General features: G+C 38.4%; 1 protein-coding gene across 12 annotated transcripts in view; it reads left to right on the top strand.

Moving 5' to 3' along the window:
• dnmt3aa (DNA (cytosine-5-)-methyltransferase 3 alpha a) overlaps positions 1-19,508 on the top strand; it is a 128,212-nt gene that overhangs the window by 97,154 nt on the left and 11,550 nt on the right. For 11 of the 12 annotated variants that reach the window (XM_073932470.1, XM_073932469.1, XM_073932466.1 and 8 more), the window contains 8 exon segments: positions 3,747-3,905; positions 5,911-6,018; positions 8,989-9,151; positions 10,252-10,398; positions 10,488-10,532; positions 12,369-12,448; positions 15,887-15,999; positions 18,925-19,108. In XM_073932470.1, the coding sequence (XP_073788571.1) occupies positions 3,747-3,905; positions 5,911-6,018; positions 8,989-9,151; positions 10,252-10,398; positions 10,488-10,532; positions 12,369-12,448; positions 15,887-15,999; positions 18,925-19,108 (999 nt within the window). 12 annotated transcript variants of the gene reach the window in all.

Raw genomic sequence — 19,508 nt, 5'->3', positions numbered from 1 at the left:
CAGCCCTAATACAGATGATAAAAGGCGTTTGGAAGGTTGTTGCACAAGTTTTTAATGTAGATAGAGAATAATATAGGCCCTAATACTGATCCCTGTGGCACTCCTTTGTGCACCTCTAAAGATAGAGGGCCCTATCATAAACCTTGCGCAGTGTGGCGCAAGGCGCGGCGCAATAGTCTTTTGCTACTTTCAGCTCGGCGCAAGGGTCATTTTGAGGTGTTGCGCCACACTGTTTAAATAGCAAATGCGTTTGCGTTTATATGTGCGCCCATAGGCGTTCTGGTCTAAAAAAGCAGGCGTGTTTTGGCGTGTTGCTACTTTGAGAAACTGTAAATAGTCTGTTCCTTGGACCAGAACAAAGTCGTCTATTGTCTGGCGCAAAGTGCGCCTGGCTTACACACTACACACAAGATGTAGAGCAATACGCAAATATCTTTACATATGAAAAATATATAATATCTTAAGGATATATATAATAGTGATATATGCATAGGAAATAAATATAAATGATTAAAATAATACAAAACATATTAATTTCTAGCCTACATTAATTTAAAAACCACTGCCTTACTTTCTTCATCTCGGGAGGCTTTTTCAGTTTATTCAATTTGCTTTTGTATAATGTTATTATTATTAGCAGTATTATTTATTATACCCATATTTATAATTGTTTTATTAAAAACAAGCTTAGATTTGCCCACCTGTCAGGATATAGCAGGTATATTAGGAAATAACTCAGTGTTTTGACCACACTTTGTTATTATTGTTCATTTATTCGTTTGCTGGAAATTAGAACTGAATTTAGAAATAGTTTTGAAACAAATCTTTGCGCTTAACAAACGAAATGAATTATTTATAGGCTAATTGATGTCTGTGCGGTAAGGTTTCCATATCCACGAGAGCAAAAGCGAAAACGAACTTACTTTACGTCATGTAAATAGCGAATGCGCTTATGGCGCGGCGCAGCTGGCTCTTAAAGGGAATGGGAGATGAGACTGGTTTATTCTCAAAATACACATATAACTCATTAAGAAAACAAACTCAACCCTTTTAGAACATGCGCCACAGCGCAAAGCAAATTTTCCCATCCTTAAATTAGCAAAAATGCGTTCTGACACGCCCTGAAAGCGTTTGCGCCCTGCGTTTTGCGCTCTGCGCATGGACCATCAAAATAGAGCCCAAAGAAGTCAGGCCGACCTTATAGACACACTGTGTTCTGTTGGACAGATAATTAGCAAACTAAGTGGTAGCTTGGTTTGACATGCCGATCCGTGTTAAAGAGTTATTTAAAAGTGTATTTAAATAATATTATTGATCATATTTTTATCATATTATATTTATTTTTGTGTTCTTAATTTATCATTTTTTATTATTAATCATGTTATTGTTTTTATTATTTAATATTAATATTGTTATAGTTATTTGTGTCCCGAAACAGGTTAAACACAGGCGACTCAGGAAAGACATGGGGTGTAGACAATTCAATACCGGACTAAAGTTAAAGAGTTAATTAAAAGTGTGTGATTAACCGTGTCAAATGCCTTTGAAAGATCAAGAAAAAGAGCAGTGCAACAATTCTTACGATCCATTGCCTGTAAAAATCATCTAAAACCTTCAGTGTGGCAGAAACAGTACTATGTTGCTTTCTGAATCCAGACTGGTAATTTGACAGTAAGTTGATCACTGCTTAATTTTTTGAACATTTTTGCAATGATGCAAAATTTGGAAATTGGTCTATAAATGTTTACTTCTGATGGTTGTCCTCCTTTTAAAAGGGGAAGTACAAAAGCCGACTTCCAAATTCTGGGCATGTGACAACTGATAAGACTTAAATTAAAAATGTGGGTGAGTAGCTCAGCTATATAATCTGCAGCCACCTGCAAAAAGAAAGGATCCAGTTTGTCACGACTCGGCTCTCATTCATTCATTCATTTTCTTGTCGGCTTAGTCCCTTTAATGATCCGGGGTCGCCACAGGGGAATGAACCGCTAACTTATCCAGCAAGTTTTTACGCAGTGGATGCCCTTCCAGCCACATCCCATCTCTGAGAAACATCCACACACACATTCACACACTATGGACAATTTAGCCTACCCAAATCACCTGTACCGCATGTCTTTGGACTGTGGGGTGACCGAAACACCCAGAGGAAACCCACGCGAACACAGGAAGAACATGCAAAATCCACACAGAAACGCCAACTGAGTCGAGGTTCGACCCAGCAACCTTCTTGCTGTGAGGCGACAGCACTACCTACTGCGGCACTGCGTCGCCCACGACTCGGCTCTCTTCACACATAAACTCACTCGTTCGCAGAAGTTATCAAAAAACACGTAGATTTATTTACAAACACTCACTTGAAGGACATTGGAAACACAGGAGACTCAGCAAAGACATGGGGTGTAGACTATTCAGTACCGGACCAGGAACTGAACACAGGGACTAAATACAGGGGACATGATTAAACTGATTACATACAGGGGAGAGACGCAGGTGACACTCATAAAACATTAACAAATGGCGGGAACTTGAACCAATGGGTCACATGATGTACACGGAGCACATGGAACAGTACAGAACCTGGCATTACCCCCCCTTTTTTTGAAGGCACGTCTTCTAAACAGAATATAAACCTAATTTACAGGAGGGTTAGAGGTGGCGGTCAAGTAAGAGTCTTAGGAGGGAGGAGCCAGGAGATGAGTTGGAGGACTTGTGAAAGGAGGAGATGGCCAGGGCGGAGTTACAGGAGGGAGGAGACAGAAAGGGAGCTGGAGCAGGAGGCATAGGACCCAGGACACAGCCAGGAGGCAGGCCCAGGGTGGAGTTGACGGAGGGAGGAGCCATGGAGGAGGAGTGGTCTCTGACTCCAGGGGGCTGACTGCGGGAGACGGCGCAGCTGAAGGTGGAGCCCAAGGATGAGATGGGGAGCCGTAGGGCGAAGGTGGCGTCAAGGTCCTGGAGTGCTGAGATGGAGCGGATGACTCACCCAACCGAAGCAAAGACACAGGTCCGAAAGCTCGCGGTGGAGCTAGAGTGTCAGAAGACTGAGGCGTAGCTGGAGGGAAGGAGAAGCTCAATGTAGTCGGCAGGATGGAGGGACGAGATGCAGCCAGAGGAGCGGAGTCCAGAGGCGGAGGCAGGGCGACCACTGACCAAGGCAGAGCCAGAGGGACGAGGGAGCCTGGCGAAACTGGTGGGCTGATAGCCCACGGAGGAGACGAGGGAGGAGAGACCCAACGTGAAGCCTTAGGATCGAAGGGCCGAGGTGGAGTCCGTTGCTCGGAGGGCGGAGGAAATGACGTCGGGCAACAACCTCTGGCTGGCGATGCAGGTAGGCAGACCCTCAGTGAGACCTCCTCTCCTGGAGCTGGAGGATGAGCTGGGGGGCTGACTGACTGCATCAGCACTGGAGTTGGCTGTATGGCTGTAGCCGATGACATGAACAGAGGTGAAGAGGGTGGGTTGGGTGGGATGCTGCTCATGACCCTGGAGCTACCGTCCTCCGGGATCAACAGGGCCGGGAGGGTGTCTGGGAACAGCTCACTGCAACTCTGAATTAAACATTTGCTGTCTGGAAACAGCCTAAGGGACGTGACTTCGATCCAGAAGTCGATGAGCAGCATGTTTTGGTCCAGTGACTATACTATTGTGAAAATATAATGGATTTACATTTATGATCATATAAATCCCGAGTGTAAGTTGAAACTGCAACTGAGGTGTGTGTATGTGTCTGTGTTTTCTGTCAGGACGGCCTTGGATATGGCATTGGAGAGCTGGTGTGGGGAAAGCTACGGGGTTTCTCCTGGTGGCCCGGACGTATTGTGTCCTGCTGGATAACAAACCGCGGACCGGCGGCTGAAGGCACACGCTGGGTCATGTGGTTTGGTGATGGAAAACTGTCTATGGTGAGTCTGACAACCATCGGCATGAGTGAAACCTGCATACATTGACATCCTTTGTAGGAAGATTGTATTATTAATTCATTATTATGATCAGTATTTATTTTAGTTAATGTCTAAATGTTTTTATTATTTATTATTGTTATTATTTTTTTATTGATCATATTTTTATTATATTATGTTTGTTTTGTGTTATTAATTTATCATGTTTAATTAATAATCATGTTATTGTTTTTATTATTTATTTTTGTTTTACATTAATCATATTTTTATTTATTATATTATATTCATTTTTTGTGTTAATAATTTTTTATTTTAATTAATAGTCAGGTTATTGTTTGATATTTTATTATTATTTTTATATTATGTATTTTTCACTTATTTATTATATTTTTAACATGATTTATGTATTCTTTTAATTAATAATCATTTTATGAATGTGTTGTTGTTAATATTATTACTATTTTATATATTAATAATATTTGAATTAATTATATTCATTTTAGTATAAATTTTTTAACTATTGTGTTGTTATTATTTAGTATTTTATAGTAATCATATTTAATTTATTATATTGTATCATTTATTGTTCGAATTATTATTTTACTATTTAATCCCTATTTATTTAACTGTATTATTTTTTTTATTATTATCTTTTATACAACTATATATTCATGTATTATTTTATGTTCATTTTTAGTATTAATAATTGTTTATATAAATATATTAATAATTGATCATTGTTATTATTTATCATTTTATTAATGTATTATTTTATTAAACATCTTTTGTTTCATAATTTTTTTATATTTTTAATTTATTACTTTAATCAGTATTCATTTTAATTATTTTGTTATTGTTTTATATTATAAATTTATTTTATTCATTTATTATATATTGTTTGTGTTATTTTAAATGTACTACTTTAATACATTTTTATTTTAATTATCGTATCTTTGTCTTTAATGTTTATTTTCATGGTAATATTTGTATCATTGTGCTATATTTTAATTATAATTAATAATTTTAATAATAATTAATTTAATTATATTTGTTTATGGAATGGTACTTATTTGAGTGACTCATGTTTTTCATTATTTTATTGTCTGAATCTTTTTGTAATTATAATATTGTATTATATTGATATTATTAGTTCTTATTTGTTTTTGTAACATTTATTTAGATTATTTTAGTTGTATTTTATTATATTGATATTCATAATTTTATAATTTTTCTTTATTTTATTTAGATATTGTCATTTTATTTTTTATTTTAATTAATTTTTAATACATACCATTTTAATTAACAGTAATGGGGTATATGCCGAAGCATGGTAATAGGACTTTTAATTTGCCAGTAACCTGGGTTAAGCGATTCCGGCGAATTGAATGTCAATGCAAAAACCGGCACGTTTATGGTCTGTTTTCTTTAAAAATCAGCTATCTCCACTGGCTGAGTGAAATCCGATTTAAAGTGGGTCTCAGATTGTACAAGAAGCACTGCATTAAATTACATTTCCCCCAGCCATGTCCTTATAATATGAGCATTTATTTTACCCCAGTATATTCAATGGAGCTTCTGCGCTAGCCTGCCGATTCTGACTGGCGCGTGCGAGTAAACGGCTTTTTGTCTCGTTTTACGTTTAAGCAACTAAATAAATACCAAAGTTTGTTTAACTGAATGTATTTTAATGATATTACAACATCGATGCTGTATAAGGAACCGTATAAAATGGAAAAAAGTTCACAATAACAGGTCACCGGAAGTTTATTAGTATGGGAAACACACTAGCTCGGCATATACCCTATTATTTTATTTGGTTTCATAAATTATAAATGTTAGTGCCAACTTTTTTATGCTAGACTATATTTTGTCTTTTGTAATATGATAAATAATTAATTGTATGTTTGATTGAATTATTATTGTTTTATTATGTATTATATTTGTCATTTTTATAATTTCATGATAAGTGTTGATAACAGGCATCCCAGTAATCTCTGTCTCTTCTCAGATGTGTGTGGAAAAGCTGCTGCCCTTGAGTGCATTTTCCAAAACCTTTCATCAGCCCACCTACAACAAACAGCCCGTTTACAGAAAAGCCATCTTTCAAGTTTTACTGGCAAGTCATGCATAAGCAAATACATTTCTCTGTCATCTAACGGTGTTGTACACACTCCACTGAAGACATCCATTACCCTACATATTTAATTTTGTTTGTTAAGCGCAAAGATTTGTTTCTGAATTCAGTTCTAATTTCCAGCAAATGAATAAATGAACAATAATAATGACGTTTGCTCAAACAAGTTATATGCAAACACACGTCCTGTTCTTATGCCCCATATGGTGATGCAAACGTCCCCCAAACCCGCCAGGTGGACAAAATCTAAACTTGTTTTTATTAAAACAAACATAAATAAGCAAATAATAAATAATACTGCTAATAATAATAACATTATACACATGCACATTGTCATGAATAAACAGAAAAAAGCCCCTCAAGGTGAAGAAGGCATGGAGGCGGTGTTTTTTATATTTATGTAGAAGATAATCATTTTTCTAGCATTTGAATCCTTTAATTGTTTTCATATGTAACGATATCTGTGTGTTGCTGTATATCCTGTGTGTATTAAGCAATGTGTACGCGTTTGGACCTTCATAGGAGCACAACTAATGCTCTCTGCGTTGGACTTTAGACCAGGTTTTGTTTGATCAATGTTGTGGTCTATTTCAGTTGCTCAAAATAGCAACGCACCAACAATGCGCCTTAACACACCTTCTTTCTAGACCGGCACAACCATGAGTCTACTAAAGCCTGGTTTATACTTCTGCGTCAAGTGACCGGCGTAACCCACGGCGCATGCAACGCGTGTAGCTGTGCATTTATACTTCTGCGCGCTGTCACTGTTGGTCTGCATTAACACCTCCGAAACGCTAGTTGGCAGTGAGGTGTAAATGTTCCTCTGTGTCGAGTTTCTTCGCTGCTGTTTTGTTTTTTCTGAACGCTTCCTGGATGTACAAGTGGCTCAAACTCGCTCATTTTGAGGCAGAAACCGGCGGACATGCAACAACTTTAACTATGAGATAAACACAAAAAAAAACTTTCCATCCGGAGCTCCTTCACGGGACTCCACACTTGTAAACAATCGCTCCATCAGGCCCGCGCAGCTCTCGGTCCCGCCCAGACTCGTCAGCGCTACCAAGCCGACTTATCACAGAGCTTGCGCTACGCGTCGTTATGACGTGTAGTGACAATTTTTGAAACGTACATGTCAGCAGCGACCACGGCATAGGGCTATGCGTCAACGCGTAGGCTGCGCTGTAGCATACGCGTGCGTTTGACGCAGAAGTATAAATCAGCCTTAAGTGGCACTAATGGATTTGCTATGTAAACAACAAGACGCAAATTGTGAAAATGAGGGTTGCACTGGTCTGGAAATAGCAACAGATTGCAGCCAACACATCTTGCGCCTTATTGCGCCAGGTGTATGATAGAGCCCTATAAGTGAAAAGGTGCACTTTAATTTTGAATGGTGACACACAGAGACAAAGGGCTCTGTTTTACCTATCCAGGTGCAAAGTTCAAAGCGCAGGGCGCAAAAGCATTAGGATGTGTCAGAATCCACTTGCAATTTTTGGGACAGACAAATCCACTTTGCGCCGTGGCACATGGTCTAACAGGGTTGAGCTTATTCTCCTAATGAGTTATAGGGGGGTTTTGAGAATAAACCAAGCATAGTCTCGTCTGCCATTCCCTTTAAAAGTCTGTTGCGTCGCACCATAGTGCATTTCCTATTTACATGGCGGACTTTGGAAGCAGAAAAACTGAACGCTTCACTAGAGAGAAAACAGTTAAACAGAGCATCTGCAGTGCGAGAATGAACTGCAGTGCGAGAATGAAAGATGAGCCTCTTCATTGTTTACTTTCGCTTTCATTCTCGTGGATAAGGAAACATGTACGCACAGACATCCATTAGCCTATACATAATTAATTTTGTTTATTAAACGCAAAGATTTGTTTCAAAACTATTTCTAAATTCAGTTCTAATGTCCAGCAAACAAATAAATGAACAATAATAACGAAGTGTGCTCAAATAACTGAGTTTTTTCCTAATACACATGCTGTGCCCCATATGGTCTAAAACCTGACAGGTGGACAAATCTAAGCTTGTTTAAAAAAAAAAAAAAAACTAATATAAATATGGATATAATAAATAATACTGCTAATAATGATAACATTATACAAAAGCAAATGGTTATGAATGAACTGAAAAAGCCCCCTGAGATGACGAAGGCATGAAGGCGGTGGTTTTTATATTTATGTAGGCTAGAAAAGAATAATTTTTGTAATATTTGTATTATATTATATTGTATTGTATTATAACAGAAGTCAAGTTAAACAAAAAGGTAATGATACTATATATTTGTTAAGTGTGACGTCAGGCAAAGCGGCTTCCTAGTCCAAGCGCTATATCAAACTGTATGGGGAGACTCATCAAATGGTAATAATAAACATTTACAAAGCGCTGTAATACTTTCAGAAATCCTGATTGCTATATTGCTATATATATATATATATATATATATATATATATATATATATATATATATATATATATATATATATATATATATTTATATATATATATATTTATATATATATAAATATATTTATTTGTGTGTGTGTGTTTGTGTATATATGTGTGTGTGTGTATATACACACACATATATATATATATATATATATATGGATATATATATATATATATAACAAGCGGATAGTTCAGATAGACAGCATGCTTTCACTTTCTTATTTGACACAAAACACACTTTTACTAGTAGAAATGATATCTCTACTCACCATTCTCTCTTCTTTATAAGCCATTTATATGCATGTTAGAAGTCTATAATGCACTGTGATATAGCCTGGCTTGTTCAGTTTAGGAATGCATTGCTTTCTTAGTACAACCAAACCGCTCTACAGATCAATTCAACCGAGCCGAGACCACTTGATTGTGTGAAAGCACTCTTAATCTTTTTTTTATCTGTCAGTAATTTATTTAAGCGTCATTGTGTGTTTTGTTGGGTTCAGACAGGGGGTTTGCGCGCAGGTAAACCGTTCCCTCACTGTGAGTACACGAACTATACCCCGGAGGGAAAGATGGAGGAGAATGAGACGCAGGCGCAGCAGATGATTAAGTGGGCCAGCACTGGGTTTCTGCCCTCTGGGCCCAAAGGCCTGGAGCCCCCACCAGGTACTGTTTATTATTATATTAATATATGACTGAACAAGCATGCGGGCTCTACACCACAAAGTGGATCATTGTTTAGAATTTATCATTGAAATTAATGATATGTGAAATTATATAAATGTGATACAATATATGTATATATAAAACATTCTAATTTGTATTGTATTTGAGGTTAGTTTTGAACAGCACATGGTTCTCTAGGCTAATTTTGAACATCGGATGGCGCTCTAGGCTAGTTTTGAACAGCAGATGGCGCTCTAGGCTAGTTTTGAACATCGGATGGCGCTCTAGGCTAGTTTTGAACAGCGGATGGCGCTCTAGGCTAGTTTTGAACAGCGAATGTCGCTCTAGGCTAGTTTCAAACAGCGGATGTCGCTCTAGGCTAGTTTTGAACATCGGATGGCGCTCTAGGCTAGTTTTGAACAGCAGATGGCGCTCTAGGCTAGTTTTGAACATCAGATGGCGCTCTAGGCTAGTTTTGAACAGCACATGGTTCTCTAGGCTAGTTTTGAACAGCAGATGGCGCTCTAGGCTAGTTTTGAACAGCAGATGGCGCTCTAGGCTAGTTTCAAACAGCGGATGTCGCTCTAGGCTAGTTTCAAACAGCAGATGGCGCTCTAGGCTACTTTTGAACAGCAGATGGTGCTCTAGGCTACTTTTGAACAGCAGATGGAGTTCTAGGCTAGTTTTGAACAGCCAATGGAGCTCAATGCTAGTTTTTGCTATACCTTTGACATTAAAAAGCAGGCCTGTGCAGAGACTGTCCAAAGGGCATGTGCAGAAATATTTTTTTGAAGAAGGGGGGTGGGGGGGGGTTGCTGTTGTTGCCGTTGTTGTCGTCACTGTCACGCACGTACTGAAGAGCTTTGTTGTCGCGTGCGTACAGTTTTAAGCGGGGGGGGGGGGGGGGGGGGGGGGGGTTGGAGCGTGTGTACTCGAGAGCGGTGTTGTCGCGCGCCTACTGAAGGGCGGTATGTGTCGCGGGGGCACTTTTGATCATTTTGGAAGGGCACTTTCTATCCAAGACTAAAAAAGGCATGTGCACTGCACAGGTTAAGCCCTATGTGTGCACGTGCCTGAAAACAAGTGTATGTGTGTTGTAGCGGAGCGGAACCCATATACTGAGGTGTATCCAGAAATGTGGGAGCCTGAAGCTGCTTCATACACTGCTCCACCTCCTGCCAAGAAACCCCGGAAGAACAGCGTAGAGAAGACCAAAATCAAGGAGATCATTGATGAAGGAACCCGAGGTATCACACACACACACACACACACACTCTCTCTCTCTCTCTTATGCATGATGCAGCCATTGTTGACAGCATATCTTGTGTTTCCTTAGAGAGACTCATGTTAGAAGTCAAACAGAAGTGTCGCAATATTGAAGGTGAGTTTGATGCTGTATCTGAACCTGAAAGTCTCTGCTTGCTTTGAATCAAACATCTCTGAAACAACATTCAGATTAATTCAATTCAATTCACCTTCATTTGTATAGAGCTTTTACAATGTAGATTGTGTCAAAGCAGCTTCATGTAGAAGATTATAGTATGAAGCAAGTATTTACTAAGATTCCACACTGCAAAAAATGCTTTTTTTACTTAGATTTTTTGTCTTGTTTCTAGTCCAAATATCTAACAATTGCTAAATCAAGAAGACTTTTCTAGACAAGCAAAACATACTGACTTGTTTTGAGAAATAATATGCCAATATTAAGTGAGTTTTTCCATAAAACAAGCAAAATAATCTGCCAATGGGGTAAGCAAAATAATCTTACGTCAAAAGAAAAAGCAAGATTATTTTGCTTACCCCATTGGCAGATTATTTTGCTTGTTTTAAGGAAAAACTCACTTAATATTGGCATTTTATTTCTCAAAACAAGACAATTTGTTTTGCTTGTCTAGAAAATGCTTCTTAATATAAGAAATTGTAGATGTTTAGACTAGAAATAAGACAAAAACTCTAAGCAAGTAAAGCATTTTTGCAGTGCACAGCCTCAGTCCAAAGTTCGAATTGCAATTTCGAGCCATAAATTTATTATGTATTATCTGTGCTATTCAACAGATATGTTTGAACAATTCAATTAATGTCATTTTAGAATATTACAGTAAATCTCACAGGAGACAGTACTCATTTTAAACGGACATGTCATCATTTGCTCATCCTCCAAACCTGTTCGAGTTTCTTGAACACAACGTAAGAAATGACTTCCATATGTTTTGTACCTACTATAGACATCAACTGCTGCTTTTTTCCCCAACATTCTTTACAATATCTTCTTTTGTGGTTAACACTGGAAAGAAATTCATACACGTTTGCACAAGACTTTTGGCCAGCGGAGAAATTAAAATGGTCGTGCCCAACTGAGTCTGGTTCCCTCAAGATTTTTTTTTCTTCACTCCCATCAGGTGAAGTTTTTTTTCCCTCTCCGCTGTCGCCACTACCTCGCATGGTTCAGGATTGGTAAAGCTACACATCGATGAATTTGCTCTTCAGTGTTTGAACTCTCAGTAATGATTAAATCACACTGAACTGAGCTAAACTGAACTGAACTGAACTTAAACACTAAAACCTGAACCACACTGTTCCAGTTACTGAACCACACTGTTCCAGTTACTATGACCATTTATGTGAAGCTGCTTTGACAATCTACATTGTAAAAGCGCTATACAAATAAAGCTGAATTGAATTGAATTGAACACGTTTAGATCTACTTGAGTAGATGGTGACCCAGCAGGCACACAACATCATAAGACATTAATATTAGGTTAAATTTAGATTATGTCAGGTGACTAAAATTCAATGTCTAGCCAGTGCCTAAGCACAATGTTATTGGCGTCAAATGACGTTGATATTTGGTTGATTTTGGGGTGTGTTGAAAAGTGACCAAATTCCAACATCTGATGTTGGACATAGTGGTAACGTCCGTCACAACGTCAAAGTGTTACATGATTAGATGTTGATATTTGGTTGATTTTAGATTGGACGTTGGACGTTGACGTCGGCCTAACGTTGGCTTCTGATGTCAACCCAATTTTAAATTCTACACAAAATCCCACATTGCCATGACGTTGGGGTACAGAGGGGTACAACGTCAATATGACGTCATGTTGATGTTCTGTGCCTGCAGGGAAGGAAAGTTCCTGTTTAAGGAGAACTATGTCTTTAATAATGTGACAGTAGCGTGCTGTTCCTCATGTGGTGACCGAGTGGTTTTTGTGTGCAGATATCTGTATTTCCTGTGGAAGTCTGAACGTCACACTTGAGCATCCTCTGTTTGTCGGTGCAATGTGCCAGAGCTGCAAGGTACACACACACACACAAACACAAACATTTGATTTTGTGAATTGTGGGGACATTCCTTATGTTTCTGTTTGTGTTTTATACTGTATAAACTAGGCTGCACGATATTGCAGATATCGGACATTGTGAAATTTTGTGGCTGTAAGGGCATCCGCTGCATGAAACGTATGTCGGAATAGTTGGTGGTTCATTCCGCTGGGGAAATCCCTGATAAATCAGAGACTAAGGCCGTACTCACACTAGGTACAGTTGCCTCGAACCGGGCCAAAGCACGCTTGTCCCCCCTCCCGTCTCCCCCGACGGCCCGCACTCACACCATATCGGGCCTCGGCACGCTTACGTCATCGCTGCTGCTCTGTTCAGTGAGAAGCGCTCTCTATGGCAAGCCTTTTTAGCATTTAAATCTTTGTTCTGACTCAATAAATATATTTCGAGATATCTCTAATTATATTTTGACTAGTCATAATTATAATTCCACTACTCAGAATGACAATTAGAGAAATCTGCAATTACAATTGTTCTAGTACGAAATCATAGTGGAGATATCTGCAAATATATTATGACTAGTCATATTCCTCCATTGACTTCCATTGAAAAATATTAGCAGATATATCTAAATGAATTTTGATTAGTCAAAATTGTAATTAGAGATATCTCCAAATGAATTTTGACTAGTAACAATAGTAATTAGAGATATCTCTAACTGAGTTTCTACTAGTCATAATACATTTAGAGATATCTTTAATTCGTCATATTTAGAGATATCTACAAGTATATTTGAAGATATCTCTAATTAATTTACTAATAGTCGAATTACAGTTGTAGATATCTTGAATTGGATTTTTGACTAGTCAAAATTCATTTGGAGATATCTCTAATTACAATTGTGACTAATCAAAACTCATTTAGAGATATCTGCAAATATTTTTCAATGGAAGTCAATGGAGGAATATGACTAGTCAGTCATAATATATTTGCAGATATCTCCAATCTGACTAGTCGAATTGTAATTATGACTAGTCAAAATATAATTAGAGATATCTCTAAATATATTTATGGATAATCAGAACAAGGTTTAAATGCTAAAACGGCTTGATATACGCTCTCACCCAGCAGCACAGTGGAGATTTCTCTAGTTATATTGTTACAGTCGTTTGATATGCAGTGACATGCAGTCAAATATTTCGCCAAACAGTTCTTAGGGATGCGGTGACACGCAGTCAGATATTTCGCCGAACAGATCCGCCACTTTTGGCGCTCATAAACAATCATAAAGCCCTCGTGCTGCAGGAATGAGGAGGTCTGCTGAAGGCGCGCAGCTGTCGTGCAGTCAGGGGTTTTTCGCTTTAATAAACTACGGCAGTTTGTGTTCACTGAACAGTAAGAATGATTAATAAATCCATATGAAACAGCCCCTTAAAAGTCACATCTCGCTTTCAGTTTCGGGCTTTGGCATGTTTTGCACTCACACACAAGCGTACCGCGCCAAAGCCCGCGCTCAAGCACACCTCTTCCAACCGGGCCAGGGCCGGCCAAGTGATGGCGATCGTTTCCCGATCGTTTGAGAAGTGTGAGTGCGCTGAATCAGGCTCAAGCACGGTTTACTTGGCCGGCCCTAGCCCGATTGGAAGAGGTGTGCCTGAGCGCGGTTCACTTGGGCTTTTTCGCTCACACTACAAAAGTACCAGGCCAAAGCCCGAAACTGATAGCGAGACGTGACTTTTAAGGGGCTGTTTCATATGGATTTATTAATCATTCTTACTGTTCAGTGATCGCAAACTGCCGTAGTTTATTAAAGACTCAAACTCCTCACTGCACGACAGGTGCGCACCTTCAGCAGACCTCCTCATTCCTGCAGCACGAGAGCTTTATGATTATGAGATCCAAAAGTGGCGGATCTGTTCGGCGAAATATCTGACTTCGTGTCTCTGCATCCCTAAGGACTTTTTGGCGAAATATTTGACTGCATGTCACTGCATATCAAACGACTGACACGATATAATTAGAGAAATCTCCACTGTGCTGCTGAGTGAGTGAGAGAGCGCTTCTCACTCAGCGTAGCAGCGATGACGTAAACGTGCCGAGGCCTGATTGTGGTGTGAGTGCGGGCCGTCGGGGGAGACGGGAGGGGGGACAAGAGTGCTTTGGCCCGGCTCGAGGCAACTGTACCTAGTGTGAGTATGGCCTAAGGCCCAATCCCAATTCTATTTCTATACTCCTACCCCTCAGAGTATGAAGGGGAAGGTCTTCAAAATTTACCCCTAAGAATTGGGACAGCACTACAGTACCTGCACACGTCATCGTATGTCATCGCAATCTCTTACTTCAGATCAGATGATCACGACTGCTGTAGTTATTCCAGTTGTGTTATTTTTTGGTTTTTATCTTCAGGAAATCACTGAAGGTGTATATCATGTTATCATAATGATCTAATGTGGCAGTAAGATCATAACTATACTGTGTATTTACATCGTGGCATATTCATCCATGTAAACAAAAAAAAAACAACATTAACACTATAGCAGACACTGTAAAATCTCATTTCCAGCCACTAGACTTTTCTGACAGGGCATTCGAGGGTCAGAATGTTGTTGGACTGCTCTACAGGAGTTATTATTGTGGATTATAGATCGCAAAATTTAGTTTTTATTTTACCGCTATTTTTTTAAAAGCATGACAGTAAAACTCGCAAGCGGTTATGAATGTATTAAAACGTGTTTGTTTGTTGTAAAAATTTGTAATATTGATTAAAAAAATACTAATTTGTGGATCTCCTTACTTCCGGGTGCAGCTATGCTGCCAGTGTGGCTGGTGTTTTCTGGGAAATTCTCTTACCCCTTCCCCTCAGCACTATGCTTTCTTTTTTTTGTTTTTTTTTGTAATTCAGTTTTTTATTTCCGAAAGTGAGAATATACCATTTTTACAATCAGATAACAAAATACTTTAAACAGATATAACCCCATATATATTCCCCATCCCCCCACCCCATTATATGCACGTCAGGAAACACAGAATAGCTATAGTTTAGACCAAGCTGTTAGATAATTTACATTAAGTTGTCATTCATAGCATCAGATGAGGGTTAAGTGTCCTAGATTTCTTTGACGTTGCATATGTAGATTTTCCATGCCGTAAGAATGTCCACTTTGGCATGGTTGATCCGTTAGCACTATGCTTTCAAGCTAAAGAGAACTGGGACACCCCAACACCTTCATGTGAACGCGCAAAATAAGGGAAAGGGCTTTGTGGTAGAATTGAGATTGGGCCTAAGCCGAAAGAAAATGAATGAATGTCTTAAAACATGCACACAGTTTCCTGTTAGGGTAGAGCATTAAAATATTGTTTGCACTGTACAAAAAAGCAATGGAAACCTACGCGTGTCCAGCTGTCAGTGTTCTGTGCTCTGATTGGTTCTGAGGCTGTGTTGTTGCTGGTCTTCAGAACAGCTTTCTGGAGTGTGCGTATCAGTACGATGAGGACGGCTATCAGTCCTTCTGCACCATCTGCTGTGGAGGGAGACAAGTGCTCATGTGCGGAAACAACAACTGCTGCAGGTCAGTGTGTGTCAGACTGTGGCCACGTGTGTGTGAAAAAAAACATTGTTTTCATTTCAGGTCGAGTCCAGCATAATTTTAATATTTATATTTAACAAATAAATACAGTTGAAGTTAGAATTATTAACTCCCCTGTATAATTTTCCCCCAATTTCTGTTTAACTGGAAGATTTTTTTCAACACATTTCTAAACAGAACAGTTTAATAACTCATTTCTAATATCTGATTTATTTTATCTTTGCTGTGATGACAGTACATAATAAAATATTAGACACTAGTATTCAGCTTAAAGTGACATTTAAAGGCTAATTAGGTTAAATGGGCAGGTTAGGGTAATTAGACAAGTCATTGTATACTGATGGTTTGTTCTATCGGAAAAAAAAGTTAAAATATTATTGACCTAAAAATGTTTTTAAAAAAATTAAAAGCTGCTTTTACTCTAGCTGAAATAAAACAAATAAGACTTTCTCCAGGAGAAAAAATATTATAGGAGATACTGTGAAAAATTCCTTGCTCTGATAAACATAACTTGGGAAATATTTAAAAAAAAGCAAGAAAATTCACAGGAGGGAATACTTCAGCTGTATATTAGAGGTGGGAATCTTTAGGGACTTTAAGATCCGATTCTGATTCTGGAAGTCACCTGTTTCTTCTGCTATGTAAACATATATGGGAGAGAGATTGGAATCTCTGTATGACAGTACTGACATCTTAAAAATTAATGAATAAAATCTGCATAATTGCTCTTTGTATTGTGGCATTTGAGCGTTACATTCAGCGCTTGTTCATGCTGATTATTAAATAAAGAATTTTTAAAATGGCAGCACTGACATATATTCCATTCATAAACAAAAGCAACTTTTATTCAGGTTAAAATGTACAGTTGGAAATATGCAGATGACAAAAATATACAGTTAAAGTCAAAATTATTTGCCCTCTTGTGAAATATTTTCCAAATGATGTTTAAGAGAGCAAGGAATTTTTCACAGTATTTCCTCTAATATTTTTTCTTCTGGAGAAAGTCTTGTTTGTTTTATTTCAGCTAGAATAAAAACAGTTTTTAGTTGTTTTAAACCATTTTAAGGTTAATATTATTAGCTCCCTAAAGCAATACTTTTTTAAATTATCTACAGAACAAACCGCTGTTAGATCATAACTTGCCTAATTACCTTAACCTGCCTAGTTAACCTAGTTAAGTCTTTAAATGTCACTTTACGCTGAATACTAGTGTCTTGCAAATATTTACTTACTTTCTAGTAAAATATTATGTTCTATAATCATGGCAAAGATAAAAGAAAGCAGATATTAGTAGGCCCACACGGAATCTGCATGCGCAGAAATCTGCATTTTTCTTGAAAATGTATATTTATTCAGTTTTTAAATTAATTTCAGTGATATTATTAACTAATGTGAAAATGTTGTGATTTATTTGATGTATTTACCATAGGGTTTGTAAAGTAATATTTTCTGTCTATTAGAAGATCTTTTATATGAGACCTGCTTTGTTTAGCACATAAGTGGATCTAACTACAGTTGCATTTTAAACATTAAATAAAAGTAAAAAGGTATTATTATTAAATTTTTAGTTACGATACTCCCAAAATCATTCATGTAAATCCTCAGATTTTTTACAAACTTCTCCGCATGAATAGTTAAAATTGTGTGCAGATTCTGTCTGGCCCCCATTGTTAGAAATGAATTATTAAAACTATTCTGTTTAGAAATGTGTTGAGAAAAATCTTATTTCCGTTAAACAGAAATTGAAGTAAAAAATATACAGGGGAGCTAATAATTCTGACTTCAACTGTATAAGCACTCAAAAAAGCACCAAAAAAAGCTCCAATTGTGGTTAAAATCTACAGTTGGAAAGATGCATTTGCACAGACGACAAAAATAAAAACAATTTTGTTGCTAAGTGTTATTTTTGATGGTGTTTCCCATGTTGGTGTGTACATTTTGACTCTTTGCTGTGTATCCATCCGTGTTTCCCCCTCTTGTTATTTTGTTTGTTTGTTTTTGTTTGTTGATATTGTAAATCTTGAATTCTGTGCACTGTGAGAAGCAGTAGGGGTTGGACTTTTCTTTTATGATACTATATTAAGTATTTTATCCAGTTTTTTTATACACAGTCAGGGAGGTAGGGGTAGATTTTGTATTTTTATAAAGTGTAGTTGGTTTCATTTGGGTGTTTAGTTAGAGTGTACTTTTTGTTTATTATTTTTCTGTGGGTCCTCTCAAGGTAGTTGGCTTCACGTTTTGGGTGATAAAAAAAAAAAGACAAAAAAAAAAAAACCAAGTCAAATAAATAGACCCGACTCCAAAGGGCCATTAAAGTGAATTTTATTTGTCCGGTGTTTTTTTATGTTGCGTCCTTAAACCTAGACCAGGGTCGTAACAATAGCTGAAGAATTATTTTGGGATTTGATTGCGACTCCGGGCGAGGCAGTGGCGCAGTAGGTAGTGCTGTCGCCTCACACCAAGAAGGTTGCTGGGTCGCTGGTTCGAACCTCGGCTCAGTTGGCTGTTCTGTGTGGAGTTTGCATGTTCTCCCTGCCTTCGCGTGGGTTTCCTCCGGGTCCTCCGGTTTCCCCCACAGTCCAAAGACATGCGGTACAGGTGAATTGGGTAGGCTAAATTGTCCATAGTGTATGAGTGTGTGCGTGAATGTGTGTGTGGATGTTTCCCAGAGATGGGTTGCGGCTTGAAGGGCATCCACTCCGTAAAAACTTGCTGGATAAGTTGGCGGTTCATTCCGCTTTGGCGACCCCGGATTAATAAAGGGATTAAGTCGACAAGAAAATGAATGAATGAATTAATGATTGTGACTCCCAGGATTGGAATTGTATCTTGAAGTTCCCAAAGCTTCCCAGCTAAGAGGTTTGTGTGTGTGTGTGTGTGTGTGTGTGTGTGTGTGTGTGTGTGTAGGTGTTACTGTGTGGAGTGTGTGGACCTGCTGGTGGGCACCGGTTGTGCTCAGGCGGCTATTAGTGAAGACCCCTGGAACTGCTATATGTGCTGCAGCCGGAGCGTCTTCGGCCTGCTGAGACGCAGAGATGACTGGACCTCACGACTGCAGCTATTTTTCGCCAACAACCATGACCAGGACTTTGTAAGTTTAGATTATGTGTGTGTGCGCGTGCGTGCATGTTATGACCAGTGTTTGAAAAATTGCTTTAAAAATTTTTAAGAAAAGGAATTAATTACTAATTGCACCACTTAAATGACATTTAAAGGGATAGTTGATCCCAAAATGTAAATTAACTCACTATTTACTCTTCCTCAAGTGGTTCCAAATGTTGGCCTTTAGCTAAAGACAATGATATTTAATAATGCAACACACTGGCTGAGTGGTTAACACTGTTGCCTCACAGCAAGAATGTCGCTGGTTCGAGTTCCAGCTGGGTCAGCTGACATTTTTTGTGTGGAGTTTGCATGTTCTCCCCATGTTGGCGTGGGTTTCCTCCGGGTGCTCCGGTTTCCCCCACAGTCCAAACACATGCGCTACAGGT

The sequence above is a fragment of the Danio rerio genome, chromosome 20 (assembly GCF_049306965.1).
Source record: "Danio rerio strain Tuebingen ecotype United States chromosome 20, GRCz12tu, whole genome shotgun sequence".
NCBI classification, from domain to species: Eukaryota; Metazoa; Chordata; class Actinopteri; order Cypriniformes; family Danionidae; genus Danio; species Danio rerio.
Note: the sequence above shows the minus strand (reverse complement) of the source record. Positions and strands in the feature narration are given on the sequence as shown.